Consider the following 15,860-nt stretch of genomic DNA (forward strand, 5'->3'; position numbering starts at 1 on the left):
GATTCGATCGGGTTCGATCGTGCCGTGTGGTGTCCAGCCGCACAGCCATTATTTTGGACTTGTAGCCCAAAATAATGGCTACAAGTCCAGTTAACCAATTTTAATATCAGGTAGTCGGATGTGCCCATCTTCTCTATTTAAATCTAGTGATTACTGAAGGGCAATATAGTATACAGACTTCATAATCTGCACTCTTGGTTGAATGCAGTATTTATTTCCACTTTGGCTTCATGTTTACTTTTTATTCAAGTATGTTTTTTGTTAATGGAGACTGAGAATCCATTTTGTTTTTGTTTGTGTTCTTTTGAAAATAAAGTGTATATCTATGGCAGGAAATCACATGCATTATTAGTCATTTCCATTAAATCAGTGTCAAAAGGTCTTAAAACAATATTGTTTATTGCAGTAATTTTTTAGACAATCGCTCAGCAAAATTTATCGTGACAGGCCTACTTTACACCTTTTATCTTAAGTTCCTACACAACATCCCCAATCAAACCTCATAATAAACCAGACATTTTAATTTCAGTAGCTTTATTTTACAAAAGAGACAACATAGGATCCTGATTACAGCTGGGAAACACCAGTAAGTTGTTTATATTTTAGAAGGTTAATCCATCAAAAGCCACAAAGCCAAACTGTTAATTTTACAAGGAAAAAATGAAAATACTCATGCCTCAATCATATGTCATTTTCTCCTTTTCACAATGCTTACTCAAACATATACAAGCCTGAAATATTTATTTTTAACAAAAATAGTTTTTTTCACATACACATGAATTCCCTCTATGTGGAAAAAAAATGCAACATTAGTTAAATTATTAGCTTATATTGTTACCAGACATGTTTTCATTAATGTCAGGATTTAAATATAGATGTCGGTAAAGGTTAGCTATAAAACAAAAGAGCAGATACGACTTAATGTTTAGGCATTTTAGGAACATGGCTGATTTCAAGTACTTTCTAGGTGGGAAATGCTCCCACCTGCTGGCCAATGTTGGTACTGCATTTCCCTTTCCCTTTAGTCTGAATTGACTTCTGAGAAAAATCAAATATGTTCAGGTTAGTTCAGCAATGATCCCCAGAACCGACTAAGTGCAACTAAAACATAGCAACAAACTTTATTGAAAACAGTGCTTGCCTCTATTTAAGGCCTCATATTCATAAAAACACACAAAACACAAAAACCTGAAGAAAAACGGATCCCTCCCACACCCCATTACTCCTTCCCTATTTTTAAAATTTCGTCTATTTTGGTTTTAGCCTTGCTTTAACCTTTTCTCCAGATGCATGCTGGGACATGTAGGCAATGTTGCTTTTCATGCAGATGCTTTTGCCACACCACACGGACGGAAAAGTTAAGGTATATTAACAGTAAAAATAAACCCAACACTGGTATGTTTACAGGCATGGCTGGACTACAGGATTAGACTGGCAGTTTTATGTTATGCTTTAAGCCTTCTAGCTGGCGCCTAAGTAATAAAAGCAAGTAGGATCGCTCTTCCACCGACACCAGAGGCTCGTCTTTCTAGAAGCAGACATAATCAGCATTTACGGGGTTATAGGCTGGGATGATATTGCTCTACAGTTCTTCTTGCTGATTACAGAACAAGCCCTTGGAACAGCGAGACTCTGGATGCTCAGTTGTTCAGTTGGGTCACCGCTTTCCCTAATTATCCAACAAAAACAAACTTTCTTTCTTTCACAACATTTTCCTTGTTCTTTCTCATCGACTTCCACAAACCCTCAGACACTTACAAGTTTACTTTACTTACTCCCTCACAGGATTCCTATGACTTTACTGGAGAAGTTTCATACTTTTCCAGGCTCAACTTTCAAAGTTTACCTTCATTTTAAAACATAAACACGCCAACGTTCATTGATTTTACAGAAAATACAGGAAAAAAGGTAAAAAGGAGGCGACAGATACAAGGAGGGGAAAAGGATACAAAATAAAAAGAAATTTATGCAGAAAGGAGGAAATGAAAAGAGAGTATTCAGTAAAAAGGAGAAAGAATCTTTAGATATTAGGATTGGGAATAAAGTCTGGTCTGCAGAAAAAAAAAAGTTTCCGAACTGTTTATTTCCTCAAATTATCCTGACTTGGGAAGATACTGAGGTCAAATTCCAGACCTTTTTCTGACTACGAAGGAATCCTGCTTCCAGTTGCACCTGAACATCCAGAGTCTCACGAGAATTACTGAAATGCAAACCCAACGCAAGAGTCAAGCTAAGGCCAAGCGTCATGTCGGATGAGTACATTGAGAAAACTCAGCATCACTAAAAACAGTTGAGTTCAATTGTGCTTTCAACCGGCGTCATGAAAAGGAGGGACTGTTCATCCTGCTGATTCCCTGACTCCTCTCTCCAAAAGGCAGAAAGGAAATGGAGTAAGTGGAGGTGTTAGCGATGTGTGGCTCCTTCCTTTAGTGTTTTGAACTTCTTGGAGGGTGCGAGATGGAGGCAAGATGCCGGCGTCGTTCTTTAAGGTTTCCCCAAGGTGGCGGGGGGATAGCCAGGGAGGTCGGATGAGGAGGATGTCCGGTTGACTTACTACCTGCTCTGGCGCCAATCATCGCCGGGAGACTCTGATTGCGCCGCAGGCCGTCCATCAGACTTCCACCGCCTGCCGACACAAACGTGGCAGACTCTTGGTGTGGCACTGGAGTGTCAGACTCTGAATTGTGCAGGACCTTAGTGAACCCCAAACGACGAAGTCTTTCCACCAGACTAACGCTGAGTGGGTTGGCCTTGTCGCGGCCTGGCTTAGAACAAGAGGAGAGGCTGGGGGTTTCCTGGGAAGGGCTGGGCAGGTCAGGATGTGGGGCTCGGCCCAGATTCAACCCGTACACATCTTGGAGAAAAAGCTCTGCAGGCCGCGAGGCTAGAAAATTGTCAGACGGATGTTGGCGAGGCTCCGTAGGCAAGGGCGAGGGAGTGGGAGAGTGAGAGGGGGAGTTGGGCGGTGTGCTTGGCATGAGTCGCAACAGGGGTTGCCTTGGAGCAGATCTGGGCAATGGGGAGGGTACATCAGTGGAAACTTGTGCAGAAATACCTCTCTCTAGGACCAGTTTGGCCAGACCACATGGGGGAGCTGGAGGGCGTCGAGGCGGGAAGGAGTCGCCCAAACTCAGCCTGCAGGGAGTTACCGGAGTACTGGGACCCGTTCTCATGGAGCTGGGCGTGTTGGCTGAAATGGACGACTGAGAGCTGGAAAACACAAAGAAGTCAAGAAAATGACATTGAATTTAGAGTTATCTCAACTTCTCTCTCAAAACAGCGCTTCCAAATCTGATGTTTTACCTTATTTTCTTTGTCACAGTCTAAAGTTGGCTTACCTTGGTGTGACCTGTGTGATGTCAGTAGGGTGGAGAATACGACAGGTTGTGAAGGTGTAGGTCGAGAAGGTGGAGCTCTGACTCTTTCCTGGGTTTTGGACTAAACACAAAACAAACTCATGAGAAAATCTCACAGTGATGGTGTCGCATTAAAGTCTTAACATTTTAAGAACTGTACCACAAGAAGATGTTGTTGAAGTGGAAGCTCTACTTTGTGATTGGACAGTAGTTGTAGATGCTCCTGGAATAGGGAGAGCCAATTGGTTGGATTTCTCTGTGACGTGATTGGGTGTCAAACAGAGGTCCGAAGGGACAAAGGAGGAAGTGGAAGGCGCTCCAGGTGATGTTGATCGGATCGAGGGGAGAGGTGCAACAGGACGGTTTCTGTCCTCGGGTGTGGATGAACAGCGTACGTTGAAGGTTATCCCGCATTCCTCCTCTTCCTCATCCAGCTCCTCTTTACCCTTTTCGGCTGTTCCTTTCTCAAGGGCAGCAGTCTCTCTGTGCTCTTCAGCCTCCTCGTCTTCCTCCATGTCTGACAGCTGGAACATGGCATCCTGAGCAAGGGGTCTGAAACCCTTCGTCACAACCCCAGGGTGCGGGTCTAAGATGGTGGCCAGGTGAGGCTGGGCAAGCTGCTGCCAGTGATGAAGCGTCAGGGAGCCTGAGGACAAACATAACGTGATCTAAATTTGGAAAGGACAGTGCATATTGGAGCAGAAACTAAACAAGGAAGAATTTGTCTGTAGAGCCACACAGTTTCAGGAACAATCAGTTTCCTTGAGTAGACTGGTGGGTCTGGATTTCCAATCGATTTTTTTAAAAACCTAAAAATCTCTTGGTACCGATGCTGCCCACCATATTTGACTGAACCCATGAAGAAAACCTGAAGACAACCAGATGCCGTAACGCTATCAAAGGTGAGCAAAGCCTCCAAAAATGTTAAAATTTATATTTAGTCATTATGACATTTTGTGTATAGAATTTTAAGTTTGGAATAAGGCTTTAACATTACACAAAAATAAGTTAAGTGTAGGGAATACTTTTATATTTTGAAGTAAAAACTAAACAGCTCACAAGCTAAAGTTACGATGCAAACTTTGACATTTAGCTCAAAAAGTGATTAAAATGTCTGAACCAACATCTATTAATTAATAACATGGCCACTGTTTTAAATAGCAGTTTCCTAAATTGTGATCTTTGCTCACTAGCCAGTTAGCATAATCAAGCTAATGTAATTCAGCTCATTTTAAATTGTTGTTTTAAATAAGCTTATTCATTTTTGTATAAATACAAAAATGAGTAAGCTAAAAACTTTCTGAACAAATATTTATGAGAAAAGTAAAAATATAGATAATTATTTCTGAGATTTGAAGCTAATGTAAAAGAATGAAAAACAAGCCTATTTAAATCAAAATCACTTTTTTACATGGCAAGTCAAGCTAAAACTAGCTTAAAACATAAAAAATAAATAGCCAAAACTCTGTTTCAATGTCTCTATTTCACACGTCAGTATTCGCATGAAAGAGTAGAAAATACATTATTTGTTAAAAAATTTTATTAGAACGTAAATTTTCTTTTGATAAATAGCGACAGTGGAAACATTACCCTCCATTGGTTTGACGATCTGAAGCTTCTCCGGCAGGAAGGTTTTAAAAACGGTGGAGCCGACTGTGAGATCGGAGAGGTTGGAAAAGGAGGAGAGCACGCTGCCCATCGGGGAGCTGCAGTCGCTGCCCTCGCCGTAGGCTTCTTCCCCCGTCTGATTCTGCAGTTTCTTCTCACGCTCCGCCTGGAAGAACTGACGCTCAGACAGGAAGTTCTGCCGCCTTAAAGAGAGTCGATGGAGAGCTTTGGTGAGGTCATTTCCTCGTGGTAGTCCTGGCTTTCCCATTTGTACCTCGTCCCTGCAAACAAGATATACATCCCGACTTAGGATATGTCATTATGTCTTGACTGTAGGTCAGATACAGGTTTCTTACCCTTGTGCTGACTGGAAAGGTTGGGCGGTCATCACTAGAGAACTCTGTCCAGAACCGGGGATGGGCGGGGTAGCCAAAGCAGCGCGAGATGCTGAGGCGTTGACCGAGCGGACTGTTTGGAAGACTCTCTTTTGAGAAATTCTGACAGGGAAAAATAAAAACGTTTTTTTTTTCTTATTTGTAAACGTCGACTATATGCAGATGACGTTGTTACAAGTAATCTATTTAACCCTGTGCACCGTCTGGCAGGGTTGGACTGAACTTTTCCAAGTTTTTTTTATTTTTTTGTTGTGTGTGATTTTGGGAACTGACTGTCTGATGGGACTTCCCTACTGTCTGACCGTGACATCTGCTGCACTCCTCCTGAGCATCACACTAAAACCGCAGGATTGTTTAAAAACCAAACACTGCTTCACTTCAGCATTCTCAAATTTTTCAAGAAAAAACCCCCCACTTCTTTAAAACAAATCTTCAAAATATAAGATTGCAAATTCCTGTGTCTTCCTGGCACCAACCAGCCACTACATGTTGACATTTTCATTTCACTCGGTTTGTTTCGCTACATTTAGTGCAAGACCTTCAATCTCTCTAAATCAAAACCATTGTTTTCTAGAAACTGTACAGAGCAGAGCACATTTCTAATATATGCAGATGACACAGTTACATACATTTTATGTCTTAAAGCTTAAAATGCTTGAAATAAAGAGTTGTAAGTATAATAAATATTCAGAAAGGCAACCTTTGGTCTTGAAAGGCTGTTTCCTCATCGATGCTCAGCTCTCTCCTCATTGAACCCTCGATCTCTGCTGCCAACGATTCCTGTTTGGGATAAGATTTCCTAAATCGACCAACTAAAATCATTTTTACATGTATAATAATGTCTGATTTGGAAGTCGTTTTCTTACCATGGGGAAGAGGCCGTATGAAAGATGTCGTCGCATCCCGGAGGAGGGACTGCTTCTACTGCGCAGGTCTCTGATCTCGTCCTGCGACTCGTGGAGCATTTCCACACACTCTGCGTTCCTCTCTGCCAGCTCGTTCAGCTGCCAGAGCGAAAAAACACAGGATTAACTTACAAAGTTAAAATATTTGCAACACTAATGCGAACACAAAATTGGATGTGTACCTCTGCTGTCAGCTGTCTCTGAGCATCTTTGGAGGCCTGGAGGTGGATCCTCAGCTCTTCTTTCTCCAGAGCCAGCTTCAGAGAACCAACAGAGAGCACGTCTTTACTCCAGTTTTTGGTCGTTATGTGGGTTAGGCTTCTAAAATCCAGGCGCTCTCACCTCCTTCACTCTGTGTTGCAGCTCCACAATCTGAGAAAGCAGCTGAGCGATTTCCTCCTGGTGTCTGAGCAGCTCTTCGTTCTTCTGAGACAGTTCATCTGTTAGAGACACCATCTGACTGTTGGACTCGCCTGTGAGGAGGAAGATGCATCAGTACGAGGTTCAGCCACCACAGTGTCTGAAACAATCAAACAAATATAAATGCATCTATAACTGAATAGTTTAGATCAATGCCGACTCACGCAGTTCTTTGACGCAGTCGCTGACCAGCTGCTGCTCCTTCTCCTCGTATGTCATGGTGTCTCGCTTCAGCTGACATGCCTGGAAGAAAAACACTGTCTTTTGGAACAAATCTACAATTTTTATTCATTTAATTCTTTAATTTTTCCACGTTCGGAGCTCCGTACCTCAGACCTGAGTGCCAGGTTCTCCTCCTCCAGCTCCTCCAGTTTGTTCTGCAGCTGCTCCAGCTGGCCGAGCGCAGCGACGGCGGCAGCCCCCCCCAGCAGCTGGGGCGGCTGCTGCGGGGTCGACACGGTGGGGTCGTGCTCCCCCTCCTCCGAGGCGCTGGCCACGATCCGGAGCAGTTCATCCTTCTTGTTTAGCTCATGCTGCAGCTGGTGAACCTGGAATGTAGAAAACCTTGTAATTTGACTGGACAAATTTAGTCAAATATTTTATTTGAATTTGAAAATTTTGCTCCATTTCTTTCTAGAGACATAATCTTAACCAGATTTCAGCTTAAACTTTAAACTCCTGTTTGGAGCTGGGTTAAACAAAATAAAAAGTTAAAATTTTATGGCCATTTTGTAAGTTTCAAGCATGTTTTATGCAGATGAAACTGTTATGTACATTTAATTTCCACTGCTGGGTGAACTGAAACATGCCGAAAAAAAATTGAAAATAAGCAAAAGTCATTCACATACAAGCAGCATGATACTGCCACCACCATGCATCAACATGGGAATTGTATTCTTAGAAAGATGTAGGTTTGTTCTATCCTTTGTGGCTAAAAGGTTTCATTTTCATCTCAAATAAGCCTTTTGGGAAACTTTAAATTTAAACTATGTTGCTGTTATTTGAGATTTATGTGGCTTCTATGTGTAATGAGGTTAAAAAAACAAACTGATTAAATAATTCTGTAGTTCAATCATTTAGTTCCTTTATGACGTAAATGTGGAGACTCATTCTCTAAACGTTATGATTTCCAGTGCCATAATTTGTAATGAGTTACCTGGTCCACTGCCTGCGCCAGCTGCTCCTCCACGGCGTCGTTTCGTTCCTGCAGCAGGTGGTTTCTCTGCAGAAGAGACTGACCAATCCGAGCCGCAAGCTCCAGATCTCTGTCTCGCTGTCCAATAAGAACGCAGGAGGTTACTACGGTTACTGGCTGACAAATGTTTGTCATCCAGGGATATCTACCTCAGCCAAAAGATGGGTGACCACTTCGATGTCATTGTAGGTTTTGGTCATCTGCTCGACTCGATCGGCACTGAGGACTGAGGCAGAAAAAGCTTTTTAAAAATCACTGTAAGCTAGCTTCCACGTCATCTAGCATGCACATGCAACCAAAACTTACACTCATGCACCTCAAAATAAAACCAGTTTCACTCCAAACTTTAGGAATGGCTAGCATGCTACTTTCTATTTACCAAAAGGTTCTGTCTACTCGCAACACACCCAAATAAAAGACACACCAAACAGATCTAAGTGCATTTCCTCCTGTTCTCTACAGGCAGAAGGCAAAAAATGGCTCCAAGTGCAGGGAAAGCAAAGCCACTTTCACAACGATGTTAAATTAGAAAGTTTCAGAGTAACAGGAGGCAGGAAGGGGAGAGAGGGATACCTTTGGAGAGGCTCTGAGAGCCGGGATGGGAGTAAGGAGAGGGCTCCAAAGCAAGATAAGCTAGAGAGAGAGAGAAGGGAAAAAAGACGGTACAGTTTAAGAAGAAAGCAGTGCTTTGCAAAAGTATTCAACACGTTACAACTATGAGCTTTAATGTATTTTAATCAGGATTTGACAGATTTTTAACCAGGATTTTTACTCAAATAAGAGTATAAAAGTATTTGGTAGAAAGTCTTCTCAAGTACTGAGTGACTGACCAAATTATCAATCATTTAATATTTCAAAATTACACAATCAGATGGACCAAATTATAAAGTTAAGTGGAAATTTTGGTATTTTAAGGATGAAAATGACAATAATTCATGTAACAAAATCAGGCAAAATAAAATTTTTCCAAATCAATAAAAAACTTATAAACTTTAACAAAAACTGCAGGTGTGTGTCTGTCTTGTGGATTTTTGGTTAAAACATGTTTGTTTTTCATTCAGTGGGTATAAAATCCAGAAATTTTACTCAAGTAAAAGTAGAGATATTTAGTAATAAAATCACTCAAGTAAACAGTGTAGTAAAAATACTCCTAAAACCTTTTTTTTTTTTTTTTTTTTTTTTTCCAAAAAAGGTATTCAAGTAAATGTAACTAGTTACTACCCAACTCTGGGGTTTGATGTGACAGCCAAACAAAGTAGTGCAGAATTGCGACAAACCGGAAAATAGTTTATGAATCGGAAGAAGTTTGACTTGTAGTTTGTCGCAGGTCATCTAAGGGAACAACAAAAACATGGACGAAATCTAACATGAATGAAAACAGATGGGGAGTTCACAACATTTGCAGCTGTAAGTGCACCAAAAGGTACAAATGTACGCCACACTTTTCAGTTTTGTTTCTGAACAAAGAGAGCAGACGTTGTCCTTCCGCTAAACCTTTCCCGGTTCGTAAAATCTAGGACTTCTGCAAAGCACTGTTGAATCAACCTTTAAAAGGAGACTTGTTGGGCAGAAAGAAGAAACGAACGAGAAGAAACGAGGAGTGGAAGCAGAAGCTTTAATAAACCACGTTAGCGTTCTGGAGCTCTGAGGTTCTACTCATTAGTCCGATCTGCTGTTAGCACCTGAGCGAGAGTCAGCAGCGCTGCACAGACAGCTCCCCCAGCTCCACCTGTTTAAAGACAAGCAGCAGCTTCACACTCCAACAACGCTGGACTTGAGCACTATAATCATTTCCTTTGATTTAAAGTGCAAACATGACCGTATATTAGCACAACTGACACAGTTTTAGCTAAACGATAATAGAAAGTAATGATTAAGGACAAAGTGGGGCAGCGGATCAGCTCTCCTATCCTTTGTAATAAAAGCAGATTAAATCAGATGAGAGCGCCGTTCGGTAATCCGAGCCTCTGGGTCCGACCGGCTGAAAATAACCTCGAAAGATGGCCGCAGCATGCGCTCACACATATCTGTTTACCTCGCGGCTGGAGCATGTCGCTGTGGTCAAGGCGATGCACATCCATGGTCTGGTTTTGATCATGTTTAATCTCGCGTTTACTTCTTAAGTTCCAGTGAATAAAGATGGCTGGACTCTGGCCACAGTGAATTGCATAACTCAACAGTTTCTTGCTTAACGAGCTGCGTTGCTTTGACATTTATGAGTTTCACACAGCACAACGGTTGACGCCTGGTTGGACCTTTGGTACCAATAAACTAACTGGAATGTAGAGGAAAGTGGAAAGGGCAGTATAAATAATTATCAGGTCGTAAAATGGGGTCAAATTATGGTTTGTTTTGAAACAGGGTTAAACTTTTCCCTGCAGATGCTGTTTGGGTGAACCGATTGCAGCTCTGACTGATCACCGATCTTTAAAAGCCTGACCTACCAATCCCGATTTCTATTTTTTTAATCTGAAAAGTTTCCCTTTCTCTCAGCAGAAAAAAAATGGGACAGTAGCTAATTTTAAGACCAGATAAGATCAGTTTCAGTTTCAAAATTACAGAAAATCAGGGTTGATTCATCAGTGAGCCCTTGCTTCAACTCTACTTTCGTTTTTAAATTTTGCCACAGATTCTTCAATGGATTTATGACTATGCTTTGACTAGGCCATTCTAGCATGTTTTCAGTCCGAATCATCAAATCAGAGAACCTACTTCCAACTTTTGCTCTTGGCAAAAATGACACTAGTAAAGACAAATTAGTGAATATTTTAATAAGGCTGTGTATTAATTAGAAGTGATGCTTTCTAAATATAGTTCAGAAGTCGTTTTCTTCGTGTCTGTTCGTTGATAGCACACCGGACCTCCTTTCAGAGCTATTAATAGTCGGAGCAAGCTGTAATAAAAACTCTGTACTTAAAAATGTTACATGGATCTTCAGTTCAGACTGCCTAATTTGTAATTTTGCAGTTTTTATTCACTGGTTTTATTGCCAACTGCATTTCAAAACAGTTTTGATGCAGAATGTGCAGTTGTTGCATTTGTGAAGAAAACAGGAAGTTGTCTCTTTGACTGGTAACTCACTTCCTGCATACCACCACTTGCTTGATTGGAGAGCAAACAAAGTTTGAGATTTCCCTGCTTCCTTTCTCAGGAGCAAACCATTTCCATGCAGCGCCCTCCCTGACCTTGCTGACAAATTGAACACATACAAGGAAGCAGCAGCATGCTAACGGCTCACCTTCCACAGCGTCGGCATCGTACTCCTCCTCATTTTGGACGTTTAAACCCGGCATTATCCGTGTTCCTTCCCTACTGTCCCACTTTCACCCAACTCCCCCCAGTTAGACTCTGTCTCGTGACTCTGGCCTCTGTGCGTCCCTCTGGTGAGGTCAGTGCATTCCTCTTTAGTTCACACACACACACTCACAGTGGTTGGAAGAAAAGCCGGATGCAGTCTTACTCATGTAGCGCAGAGTCTCTTCGGCCAGCATTGGAGTGATGGAGCTGATCTGTGTGGGGGCTTCGTCTGGAGAGCAGCTGGGGGAAACCACCCAGTCCTGACTGTCGGACAGGTAGAGGGAGCCGGACCCGGCCGAACACGAGCCCAGGGAGCTGGAGGTGTAGTGCCTCCCGCTGCTGCCCAGTCCTTCATCTGGAAACCAGGAACACATCCTGATCACGCTTCCAATATCAAAATCTACTCAGAATTACAAAATGCAAGGAGCAGCACCTACAGCTGGGCAATAAATCAATAACTATGTATCGCGATAAACACGTGACCAATATCAATAGATGAAACATCTGATGGAATGTTCACTGAACTGCACAGAATTCTGGGAAACGTAGGCATAAGAAAAGCTTTAGTCGCTTTCACAATTAGTTGAGAAATGTTGGTGGAATCAGCTGACTCACTCGCTCTTTTGTTACCTAGCAACAACCTATTGAGTAACTTGTGGTTACCTAGCAACCACAAGTTTCTAGTTATCTAGCAACTTGTGGATGCTAGGTAACCACAAGTTGAGTAACTTGTGGTTACCTAGCAACAACCTGTTGAGTAACTTGAGTAGCAGCAGTTTTAAGTTTTACCTCTTGGCTGTTTAAAACTGTAGATTTCAGATATTTAAAACAAAAAAAAAAAAAATCAACCATTAGTGATATCAACTGATATGAAACACTTATATCATGATACGTTTTTCAAAAGTATGTGTATATCGATATGAACACATATTTCTGGAGTGATTATTCTATTTGTGAAAACAAATATTGCGTTTTATCTCGCCTTCAGAAGCGAAAAATCACACCATTGCTAATTTTAACCACCCTTTGAAAAACACTCTTCAGTTTAAACCAACAACATTACCCATAATGCAGTTCTTTTAGATGTATGACTAAGCTGTTAGATGAATGGTTTTTCTCACCATGTCTCCACATTTTTATCAAATTACAGCAGTGACACACAGTACCATTACAACCGTGATTTTGTAGTGCTACCATGTTACCATAGCAACCTACTTTGGGAAAACCAAACACTGGCTCTAAAGCAGACATTTTGCATTTGTCATTGCCTTTGTACAGTTTCTGTTTGCCTAATTAAACTGGTGTAACCTAAATTAAGTCTCCAACACCTAACAGGCCATAATTTGTTCACAAAAAGAAGAAGCTCCAGCTTCTGTAGAGCAACAGGAAGTACGTTTGTGTTGTTGCTATGGAGTTTATGTGAATCAGTGTGGGTGTGCTCTCTTGGGTCTGGTACTGTACTAGTCAATGACCTTCCACTTGAGCAAATATGTGGTTTACTGGGACACGAGCTAACAATAGCATCTGGCCCAGAGACTCGGCATACTGCACTGAGGGGAGGCGGGGCAGAAACATATTTTATACCCGCTAATCTGAGGTCAGAAACATTAAAATATGTACAAAACAAGATTTTATTCTCTCTCATATGTAAATCAGTCAAACCAAGCAAAAATAATAATTCCTGACCTGTTTCCGTGCTCGACTCCTTCTTCTCCACCGTCCGGGGTTTCGCTTCAAACATGTCCTGTCCTCTGGGTGGGAGCGAGGGGCCCCTCTCCCAAAAAACACAAAGCTGGACAAGACAGGCAGGCAGCTACTGCCGTGACATCACATCCTGGTGCTGCGCTGATGGGCCGTGACCTCATGAACACCTTCACCTGCAACAGAGTGAACAATCGGAGGATTACACAGCGGTTTCAAGACATTCTGACCTACAGATTAGGAGAAGGCATTTCTGAAAGTCAGGAGAAATTAGTGCCACAGCCTCATAACCAACTGTAAAAAATTATCCAAACTAAACGGGATAGTTGAGACCAAAACGCCAAACTGAAGATTTTTGTCACCCAGTTTTTGGTAGAAAAACAAAGAAAAGAGAAAAACAATAAATCATAAAAATGTAAATTATTGAGCTCAGTTTAATTTATTTTTATAGCTGCAGCCTTGTGCATCTTTGTAGGTTCTGAGTAGCAGGAATCAGGCCATTGGAAGGACAAGAGTCCTTGGTCAAGGTCTGGTTACACAACAGTAAACCTGAAACAGCTGGGGTCATAAAAGAGATTAAGGCAGATGTTTCGCACACAACCTTACAGTCTGGAAATTTTTATCCAGAAATCCCAAACTTTGGAATTTGAAACCATAGGATCTCTGATTGTTGAGATTTCCGTCGCTCCTTGCAGCAGCCCTTCAGTGTCCCAGTAAATAGATTCAGGATCCATTATGTTCCTACTCGCCGTAGCTCTTCAAATACATGCTTCCTGTTTCCGTGATTTAAAAAGCCGGGACCTGTGAGTCATGCCTCGACTGAGGCTGACACAGACCGCTACGCCAACACCGCTCTCTTCATAATGTTTATGAAACCCAAAGAAATTAAAAGCTTAATGTCGGCTCCCAACCACAAACAGACACAAAAGTGACCTGCTACTAACCAGAGGCGACGTTACCGAGACCGTAAAACCACAGCCAGCGGCTCAAGTCCCAGCTGCTTACTTCGCTTTTCACATCCCATCACATCTAATCTGCATTCAGCAGGCGATGCAAAGTGACACAGAGCCGACACAGCAGTGGAAGATGGCAACATGTTAATAATGAAGTACAAACTGAGGTTAAAGCCGTCATCTGGAACTCCAGCAACAACGAGCGTGGGATTTACAATGGGTGATGAAGTTGGACTTAATTACACAAAGGTGGGCAACTCCCTGGAGCCCCAGCTAATAACCTCCCATCTTAATACTAATATAACTAATGAGTATTTTACATCACTGTGGGGGGATTCTGGCCCTTTCTTCTTTGTACAATTGTTGTAACTTGGCCACGTTTATCAAATTTCAACCATGAGTTACATGTTTAAGGACATACACTTTGCCTAGACCACTAAAAAGCATTTATTCTGTTTTACTGTTGGTTATTTAGTGCTTTGGATCATGGTCCTGTTGAGTAACCCAAGCAAGCTTGTAGTTAAGGTCAAAAACAGATGCTTAGACATCAGGGGATTTTCAGATTTAGTTTTTTGTCTAACCTTAACTGGGGCAAGTGAGGCCTACAGTGTTTTGGATGTTGGGTTCTTTTGTGACTTTCTGGATGAGTCATGGATGCACTCTTGGAGTAATTTTGGTTAGATGGCCAGTCTTGTGAAGGTTTACCACTGTTCCATGCTTTCTCTAGTTGTGGATAATGGCTCTAATACGAGCCATGTGTTTTGCTAGTATTTGTCAGTATCTGTTTAGATCCTTCAGCCTACATCATGTTGTCTGATGGGGTCCATTACAGTGATTTACAGGAAGAAATCTGATCTTGGTGCAGTAAGCTAAAATTAACTCTGCTTTCTAAAATAAACTTAGTTGATTTTAGATAACTTGTGAGTTAACACAGGGATTATTACCTTCACTTAAGGCAAGGTAAACTCGGCTAGTTTCTTAAATAATTTGAAAGTTGTATTTACTTTAGCAAAGTTGTTTTTGCTCCTGTAGTTAATTAACATTGTTGAAGTCAAGATCTAGTTGTATTATGAAACAACAATAAGCTACAAACAGGTGTTGTTGGTTAATTAGGAGTGAAAAAAGGGAAGCCGGGGCCCCATTACAGGACCCCGCTATGACTAAATCCGCCTCTGGAAACAACTACTTTGATTTAACACCCGTTTATAATACATAATTATTTCCAAGCAACTGTTTTATTTTGAGATATAGAGAATATTAAATGCTTCTACTTTAAAATAAAAGCCTTGCGGTATGCCTTTATTTTGTCAGTTTAATGCGTCTATAGAGATGCGTTCACCGATTTGTTATTAAATACATATATTTAGATATTTAACAGAGAGTATGCCATTATTGCCATAATAACCAAAATAGGCAACAGTTGTGCGATAAAAACAGTATGAAGCTCTTCCCGTTAGCCTAACGCTATTCTGTCTCGTGCGCTTCGATGACAGCTTCTAACCGTTGCGTCAGCGAGCAGCTCCTCCGCGAGCTCAAAAAAAAAAAAAAAGATTACAACCTGATTTATGTTTACAGCAGCATTTCAGTCATGGTCAAACTTACCCGGTGTCAATAAACTTCCACTGCATGGGATATTCCAACGATACACGCTTAGAGATCCGTTTAGCGAAGCATCAAACAATGGAGAAGAAGGATGACAATGAAGTTGGCCTGCGAGTCAAAACTCCATATTTGGGCTTTTGACTAAAGGAACATTCCGCTACATTTACCACTTCTGTGTTTGCTGTAAAACCATTGGTATCTAAACTTTTCCCCATAGGATCAAAAAATGTCATGCTCAACCAGAAATACTCAGACGGCTACCAAATTTAATTGCATATTCTTCTTTTACCTGTTCAACAAACTCATATTTTAATGGAAAAAAAAGCAAAGTGTTCGGACTTCTGTAGAAAAGAAATCTGTAAAATCAGTAGGTCTGAAACATAAAAAGACTTTCTAACTCCCATTACAAATTAAGAGAAAAATGTGGC

General features: G+C 41.4%; 1 protein-coding gene across 1 annotated transcript; it reads right to left on the minus strand.

Moving 5' to 3' along the window:
• Nucleotides 1–382: 382 nt before the first annotated feature.
• On the minus strand, nt 383–15,625 carry trak2 (trafficking protein, kinesin binding 2). The gene is made up of 17 exons (XM_015003097.2): nt 15,433–15,625; nt 12,863–13,053; nt 11,340–11,531; nt 8,453–8,512; nt 8,029–8,105; nt 7,841–7,957; nt 7,014–7,232; nt 6,849–6,927; nt 6,607–6,737; nt 6,447–6,521; nt 6,226–6,363; nt 6,060–6,139; nt 5,321–5,461; nt 4,947–5,245; nt 3,517–4,002; nt 3,339–3,438; nt 383–3,210 (listed from the first exon to the last, which is right to left on the minus strand). The coding sequence occupies exons 2-17, from the start codon at nt 12,915–12,917 to the stop codon at nt 2,427–2,429; spliced, it is 3,033 nt and encodes a 1,010-aa protein (XP_014858583.2). The 5' UTR covers nt 12,918–13,053; nt 15,433–15,625; the 3' UTR covers nt 383–2,426.
• Between the last annotated feature and the right edge of the window lie 235 nt (nt 15,626–15,860).

The sequence above is a fragment of the Poecilia mexicana genome, unplaced genomic scaffold, assembly GCF_051168715.1.
Source record: "Poecilia mexicana isolate PSO_F unplaced genomic scaffold, ASM5116871v1 scaffold_2, whole genome shotgun sequence".
Lineage (NCBI taxonomy): Eukaryota > Metazoa > Chordata > Actinopteri > Cyprinodontiformes > Poeciliidae > Poecilia > Poecilia mexicana.